Source organism: Trachymyrmex septentrionalis, unplaced genomic scaffold (genome assembly GCF_001594115.1).
Source record: "Trachymyrmex septentrionalis isolate Tsep2-gDNA-1 unplaced genomic scaffold, Tsep1.0 scaffold63, whole genome shotgun sequence".
In the NCBI taxonomy this organism is placed as follows: Eukaryota; Metazoa; Arthropoda; class Insecta; order Hymenoptera; family Formicidae; genus Trachymyrmex; species Trachymyrmex septentrionalis.
The window spans coordinates 389,157-397,600 of NW_017305811.1; the positions used below are offsets into that span (position 1 = coordinate 389,157).

General features: G+C 37.9%; 2 protein-coding genes across 7 annotated transcripts in view; one reads left to right on the top strand and one right to left on the bottom strand.

Moving 5' to 3' along the window:
* Nucleotides 1–967: 967 nt before the first annotated feature.
* On the top strand, nucleotides 968–6,525 carry LOC108753008 (JNK1/MAPK8-associated membrane protein). Of its 5 annotated transcripts, none has more exons than XM_018494297.1 (4): nucleotides 968–1,175; nucleotides 4,400–4,867; nucleotides 5,242–5,411; nucleotides 5,477–6,525. In XM_018494297.1, the coding sequence occupies exons 1-4, from the start codon at nucleotides 979–981 to the stop codon at nucleotides 5,767–5,769; spliced, it is 1,128 nt and encodes a 375-aa protein (XP_018349799.1). In that variant the 5' UTR covers nucleotides 968–978; the 3' UTR covers nucleotides 5,770–6,525. The 5 variants fall into 5 exon arrangements, with proteins under 5 accessions (XP_018349799.1, XP_018349796.1, XP_018349795.1 ...); XM_018494294.1 differs by lacking the exon at nucleotides 968–1,175 and adding an exon at nucleotides 3,698–3,967; XM_018494293.1 differs by lacking the exon at nucleotides 968–1,175 and adding an exon at nucleotides 3,698–3,918.
* A 778-nt stretch (nucleotides 6,526–7,303) lies between these two features.
* LOC108753002 (maltase 1) overlaps nucleotides 7,304–8,444 on the bottom strand; it is a 7,298-nt gene continuing 6,157 nt past the window's right edge. For both annotated transcript variants that reach the window (XM_018494282.1, XM_018494281.1), the window contains 2 exons: nucleotides 7,653–7,802; nucleotides 7,304–7,558 (listed from right to left, as the gene is read on the bottom strand). In XM_018494282.1, the coding sequence (XP_018349784.1) occupies nucleotides 7,477–7,558; nucleotides 7,653–7,802 (232 nt within the window). In that variant the 3' untranslated portion in view covers nucleotides 7,304–7,476. The remainder of the gene's footprint in view (nucleotides 7,559–7,652; nucleotides 7,803–8,444) is intronic.

Sequence of the window (8,444 nt, forward strand, 5' to 3'; positions counted from 1 at the left end):
GTCTGCCTGCCGTCCGTCCGTCCGTCCGTCTGTTCTTCCTTCCTTCCTTCCGCGAACGTAGGTGCTCCCACCTACACCGTGCGAAAAGTATGTGAACCGCTACGATACGACGTTGTAAAACGTCCGACCCGGCGACTCTGCCTTCTCAATCTCAATTCGGTACACCAATTTAATACACTCGCGACGCAAGGTGGATTCAATCGACAACGACGGCAGCGGCAGTAGCGCCGGTCAATGGTAGATAGCTGCCGCCGCTGCTGCTGCTACTGCTGCTGCTGCTGCTGCTACTGCTGATGATACTGCTGATGATGATGATGATGATGATGATGATGATGATGATGATGATGATTTCGGTTAGTGATCACTCGATGACGAGGACTCCTCTCCGACAATGTCACGGATTGCGTGCCGTTCGCTTGTACGCACGCACGCACGTACGTACGTACGTACGTACGCACCCACGCACGTACGCAACGTGCGACCGCGCGCACCGAGTCGAGTCGTACTGGACCGCCGGTGGCTGAAGAGGGAAAGAGAAGAAGCACCGTTATGAAATAGAACAAGTTGCGCGTACAGTTGATTCGGCGGCGCACGTTCGTATAGGAAGTATGGCCGTGGATAATAAGTGTAGCCGTGTGCGCGCGCGCGCACACATACACACACCCCACACGCACGCAGGCACACACACACACACACACACACACACTTGAACACACGCACACGATAAATACAATCGCTTAGAGCAGTCAGCAGACGGGCGCAATCCGTCGTTCCGTCGAGCAGAGAGTGGAGAATAGAGAGATGCCGGAGATTCTCGCCGCCGTCGACGCTTGTCCGACGACTCCTTTTTCACAGCGGCGACCGGCAACTGCCGAACAACGCCACCAACTGCTATTACTACTCCGTCTCCACTTCCTCCTCCTCGCTACTTGCACGTCCGATGTACGGTGAACTGCACGACGTTTGGAGTAGACGTGTATGTTAGGAGCAACTACTCTCAGTAGCATTGGACACGACCGCCATCAGCTGCTCGCTGCTACGTGGAGGTCTGTCTCTCATTTTCCGGTGGAACGAACGCGACCTTACGTCAGGCGTCGACAGTCGCCGGAACGTGGTTCGACATCGCCTTGCGTCGCTGTCGCTGCTATCGTCACTCCGGCTACTCTGGCTACTCGGCTCGTCCGCGGCCTGGCGTGTGACGCTGACGTGTCTTTTACTATTCTCCACTCGGAAAAGTCACTCGCGGAAAAGTCTTCACTTGCTTCGCTTCGCAGTTCGCCACTGCTCCGCTCACTCGTCGCACGCGCGCGCGCAAACACACCACTCCACCGCCCTGACCAAATCTCTCGCTTGTTCGTCACTACCGCACCGCACCGCACCGCACCGCACCGCACCGTGCTGCTTTTCCAGCCAGGTGGGGAAGGGGTGGGGAGGAGGGGAGGTTCCCAATGTCCATTCGCGACGTTCCGCGAGATGAATCACACGCGGAGAAAAAGGATTTGAATCTCGAAACTGTCACGTCGCACACCGTCGCCCACCTTCGCTTATTGAAAATCCGTCAAGTCAAGAGGTGCCCTGCGTGCCTGAAAATAGTAACATGTACTCGGCAATTGTTGGCCGAAGGCGGCCGAATACCGACGGAAGTGCTCGAGCGCGGCAGGTGGCGGTAGCGTCACGAGCATGCCGCTGGTAGTGACACGCTATTGGCCACAGACCGCCAACCAATGGCGTATCGGCCGCTACTAACTGACCGCTGCGCTTGCGATCGATTCCTACCGCCTGCGGACGTCGCGGCCGTCGCGAGCAATCGCGCTGAAAGATGAAATCGCACAAAGGATGGCACGACGCGCGATGGATTCGATCGTTATTGACGAATCACGTTGCCGCGTTACGTATACCGTGTACTGATGACTTTGATCTCTCTCTCTCTCTCGCTCGCCTTTCACTTTCTGTCTCTTGTATAAATTTTTCATACATTAGTTTCTTTCAATTTACATCTACTCTTCGATCATTTTCACTTATGTGACGTCATAACTCAGTTGAATTGCGCGTTCCTTTTGCATTCTGACAAGTAAGATTCATCAACCGTTTTTTTATCGAGTTTTTACCTACAATCTGCACCGAGATTGTGTGCTTTAGTGAGTCTCATAAACTCACTTTAAAATTAAGGTTATGAACCTGTGTTATCATGTGATAAATTTGTACCAAAGTAAGCAATAGTGACGTCATTATTCTGAGTTAGGGCCTGCGCACAATAAAACGAATATTAAGAACAGGAATAAGTATAAAAATTCCGATCTATCAAATGCTAGTTATATCGGAATATACAATTCCTGGTAGATTGAAATTTAATATTTCCTATTTTTATTACTTCCTCCATTGTGCGCAGGATCTTAGGGTATATCCATACAGACTTGCATAGCTGTGTAAAATGTGATTGGATAATTTTCTTTGTGCATACGTTTATGCGGCTATGCAAATTGTGTGGATATACCTTTAGAATTATCAGAGATTTATCAGAGCCATTCCCGTAGTTGCGCAGTAGCAGCGTAAATTTTGATTGGCTTTTCCAGTATATTTGTGTAATTATACGCATATTGGAGAACATTTGATTGATTATTTCCAATATTGCTATCGCTATTATGCGCAATGTTTTAAGGCCGCAGCACAGACTTTTGCATAATGCATAGTACATAAGAATCTCTTTCCCTTCCTTTCATTCTATAGAAAAGAATAATTTCAATTGGTTGATTCTCTTATGCGTTATACAAGAATCTGTGCCGTGATCATAACCTTGTATATTTCCATCATATATCAGAGAAACGCGACCAACTTACACATCTATTATGGGTGCGGTCCACCTGGCACTACAAACGCTTTGAAAACATTTGACTGATCAATCAGAAGAAAGAATTTTACTAATTAATTGAGGGCCACTTTCACCAAGCTCCGATTAACTCAACGGGCTTTGCAGGATTCCAATTGAAGCTGATATCGGAGAAAAAATGTAAATTAAAGAATTAAACATATTTCATTAATTATAATTAACTGTAATTTTACATACTATATTGAATATAAAAATACGTTATTAATAAACAGTTACCAGAGAGAAACCTTGCTACATAAATTAATATTACAAATTTATATTTATAACTTCTCTCTTTACATTTTTTTTCCGATCAGCTTTAGTTCAAATCCTGCAAAGTTACTAGGCCTGTTAAGTTAATCAGAGCTTGATAAAAGTGGTCTTAAATAAAAAATGCTTGAAACATTTGCAGTATCAAATGGACCGTATTCAGTATCCCAAAAATACTAACAAACACTAAAAATAGTATTAGTTGAGTGAACGCTCGTTGCTATTGATGTATTCTTTCAGATCTTAATGCTGATTGAATGATCCAAAAGAATACACCAATAACAGTATTCGCTCATTCAATTGTTGAATTCGCTGTACTCATTCAATTCTTGCTGGCATTGTTTGCAAAACAGACTGTGAAATTCACCAATCATCCATTAAGCATCCATTTCTAATACACAGAAGTCAATTCGTGATTGGCTGCTAAGTCACGTGATTGCAATCATCAATCAGAACACTTAACATGTAGTCACGCTTCTCTTATAGGACTTTAGTGCAGCCAAGAGAAAATAGGCCTGTTTTTTTTTAACTGAACTTTTGCATCAGTTCATCTTTCTTTCTTTTCTCTTTAGGAGGAAAGAAGAAGAAGAAAGATGAACTGGTGCAAAAGTTCAGCCAAAAAGAATAGAGCCATGCTTATTTAGAATTGCTGTAAAATAAGAAAAAGGAACTTTGTTTACGAGTTTGATTGAAGATTGTTGACTATGGAGGAAAGAGCTGATTAACTAATTGTAGTTTGAGAATCTCGATTACGACGAAATAATACATAATGAATTAACAGTGTAATAAATTTGAATTTAGTATTATGTCTTTGCGTCATATAGCTTAAAGGTTAGGGTGCAAGGCGCGTAATTTTTCTCACTCGAGAAATTTAAAAAGAACGATTAATATCTCGGGCCACGGAGCAGAGCGACACATATTTCTGTCAGATTCTTTGCGTCGAACAAGGCCAATTTTATTGATTTTTGAAGTGCGGGAAGGTAGTCTAAATCTTTACCAAAATCAACGCATCTTTGAAGTTAAAACAAGCGCTTACTGTCACCAGTATCTCCACAGTGGCGCAGTGTTGCGTGGTTGTTACAGTTTTCTTAGTCTGAATAGTCAACTTTGACGACTAATATCTCTGTTCGCAAGGCAGAGCAATGCTCTTTTCTATCAGATTCTTTCGTTGTATGCAAAAACACATCGAATAAAATTAATTTCATTTATTTTTGAGATACAGGGAGCTGAATTGTATACTTAATTACCCTCTTTATTTTTAAGCTGTCTCAAGGAAAGCGATATCATGAATGTCCTTACACGATGTCCCGGATTATACTGTGGCAGGGAATTGCTGCCGGATGGAAATTGGAGCAATTGTGGAGCTTGTCCGCGTGGCTTCCGCGCTAACGCCTCATCGGCATGCGAACCCTGTGAGGACGCGCCAATGTTCTACGATTGGCTGTACCTGGGCTTCATGGTCCTGTTAGCTTTGGTGCTGCACTGGTTTTGCATTGACATGGTCGCAATGCGTCGTAATATACCCAAAGAAGTGATCGTCCTTCATCTCTCTGCATTATTAGAAGTAGTCCTGGCGTCCCTCATAGTCCTTCAGCTAACAGATCCCATTGGATCGTTCAGCATTAAATCATGCAAGGCAAAAAAGTTATCGGACTGGTACACACTACTGCATAATCCGAATCCTAATTACGAAGCAACTTTACACTGCACGCAAGAGGCAATTTATCCATTGTTAGTACAGTTACCTATATATTAAATTAATTTATCCACATATGAAAATACAAAGTTTTTGTTAAGTCTTTAGACTGTAAAGTATTTTTGTGATATAATGAAGATTAGTAGGATTACAACAATAAAAGATAAAATTTTTATTGACACTTAATTTCTAATCAAATAATAAAAGTATCAGATTAATTAATGTTAAAGTAATATTATTGAAAATTTATTAACTTATCACAGAATGCATTACAATTTTCCAAAGGTAAATAAAAACCATTATTTTTCTCAGATTTGATATTAATGGAATATCTTCCAACACACATACGCACACGCGTGTGCGCGTATATAAATCTCTAATATACATATATTACTTCATGATCTTACAGATACACAATGGTTTTTGTCTTCTACGCTTTAGGAATAGTTCTCATGCTGTTAATAAGGCCACTAATAGCTAAGAAATTTTTACCAAAACAGGGAAAGTTTTCTATTTATGCAGCATTATATTTCTATCCAATTCTCGCACTGCTCCATGCCGTGGGAGGAGGTCTAATATGTATGTTCTATATATATACACCCTATAGTGGTATGTGCCAATTGCTAATTATATATTTTTTACAGATTACTCCTTCCCTTACATTCTTATTATCCTATCGGTGCTTTCAAATGCAGCGCATTTCGCATTTAAACTGAATCAAACGGTAAAGTCATTGTTGTTGAGTTCCATCTCGGATATAAAGAATGTGATTGTTATTTTGGGTCATTGGTTGCTGCACGGATATGGCGTGATAGCGGTTGCGACTCTTCGGGAAATCACTATTCATCCCACAATGTTGCTCCTAGTTGTATTACCGGCTGTTTTTTATATTATAACGGCAAAATTCACTGATCCACACAAACTGCATATTGAATAAGTCTCCCCAGAACAATATACATATATATAGTGTTTATACGTACTATCTCCCGCATGTTTAAAATTAATATGATTAGGCTGTGTATTTATTATGTAAAAGTGAGTCTGCGGACATATACGTGAAAGTATTATGGGATTCTTTTAATAAAGATTCTCTTTCAATAATTTATGAAATTTCGAAAATGTAAATGCCGTGGTAAAAAAAAGTTAATAGAGAATAGTTGGATTTCTATGAATTTGTATAGTTTTCTATAAATTTATATCATTTTCTATCGTCGATCTCGCGAGCATCACGATTGATCAGACATGAATTCTATATTTTATCAAAATTTGTACAATATTCCTATAAGATTTAATTCAAATCAGTGAATTTACGAATCAGATTCCATATTCAAAACGATGGGATTCTTTTCTATCATTCTCTATCATCTTTTTTTACCAGAATACAGTATAAAGCCTCTAAAAGAAGTTAGCAATTTTTGTATTTGATGTTTGCTACATACGTATATATTTCATTTCATGTACGTACATCGAGATATATTTCTTTTGCTACGCAATATAATTGCTTGTACATGGGTATACATAAGTAAAACATTTTTTTCACGTTATAGTTTGTTTCAATATACGAACGAATGAAGCTTTTGCACAAATCCAAGAAATAACTTCGCCCATTTTACTATGAGTTCTAGATTATGACCTAGATTATGACATTAAATACATTCGATCTCTATATGCATTTGTACAGGACATTGAGAGAAATAATAATATAATATAATAAATAATATTATAATAATATAATATAAATAATATAATATAATAATATAATTTAAGTCTCACAAATGAAAGATAACAAATTTAATAGAGGGTGAACATCATATGTTATTATTGGTGCGTTCAGAGAAATTCTATTAGCGCTATTTCTGATCAGATTATCTTCATTGTTTTTTAGACATAAAACAAAGATAGAATGGCACGAATAACATCTCCCCGAATGCGCCTTATATGTGATACTTAGGCTGCTATTTCATCTATGCGTTTTTATCGTACGACCAATTTTTCAAGTCTATTAATTAACTATAAGATAGAGAGATCCAAGGATCTCTCTGGCCTAAACACATTTGTCGTACGACAAAAACGCACGAATGAAATAATAGTATCCTTAACCATGGTGGAAGAAATCATGATATTAGTCAATTGATACAAAAAAAACTTTATACTAATTAACTATTATAATACAGGTGTATATTAATTGTCCATGTCGTTAATTGGCAAATTTGAAATAATATCTCAAACACTCAAATGCAAGAATAAAATTTAAGAGTACGTTGAAGATATTTTTTATGTCACTTTTAGACTGTTCTAACAATGAAGGCAATGAATAGTAAATACTAGTGATGCTGAACAGGTCATACCTTCTTTCAGCTTCCACCTGTACTTATTTTTTTGGTGACACAAGACCAATAAAATGATATATAATTTAATATTATTAGCTCATAAAAATTTTAAAGAGAGATTTTTCACATTTTTAAGATCTCGAGTTTTTATTGTTTTTTTAAATTTAAATGCAGTTTAATTTTACATAATCTTTTTGACATACAGCTTTATTTCCATCAGTCTCGTATATTGAAGCAAAACGCAATCATATATAGCTGATTGCTCTCATAATTTAAATTATCTTTTGGATTGATTTAATTATAAATTAGATTAATTACGATTCCTCTTTCGGTACAAATGTTAAAACCAGTGTGCTTTTTGGCGATATGGGTACAGCATTCGACGGCAGTTTCATCCTACAAAAGCAATAAAGTTCCGGTATTAAAATAAAATACTTATTGAACAGATAAAATAATAAAATAGATTTTTACAAATTTTTAAAAGACTTACTTCATAACTTTCGTATTTTGAACATAGTTGGGACTATGCGCAACTACGCTGACTTCCTCCGATATCCGCGGTATTCCGGATAAATTTATAGTGGCTAGTTCTTCCCCAGTCTGATACGCTACGAGATATCCAGGATTGCCGCTTTTTAGCCTAAAAATATAAATTTAATTTACATATTTATTGATATATTTTCGTATTTTGATCAAGTATAGATAAAATATGTCGAAGACATATACATAATATAAAATATAAGTTATATATGAATATATACTGCCGACCAAAAATTTAAGAGTGATTGGTATTCATAGTCCGTTCTTATTTGAAGACTGTCTTAAGTAACATCTAAGATGCTAATATGACCTTCTGATTAATTTGTGACATCTTAAGTACATAAGATGATGTTAAATATAAGAATCGATTATGAATACCGATCTATGATCTAATTTACATCGTGTTTCACTTAATTGTTTAAATGACAGCAATTTACCTAATTGTTTAAATGAGATGTATAAGGTTTCAAATGATGCAGAAAAGTAAGACACATATGTTAAAAAAAAAAACATTTTTATGGAGTCTTTTTATGGAGGTCGATTTTTATGGAAAATACACTTTAAAAATCAATGCTGATAGTGTAATATAAGGGAACTCAAATGTTTAACGAGTTGTCTGTACGAGTTCCCATTGTCCGATCGAGCTGAAATGTGATAGGAACTATTTTTTTATGAATTAGAATTATTCTAAAGGGTCTTCGTATGAAAAAATTTGAAAGTCGAAAAAGATGGACCCTATAAA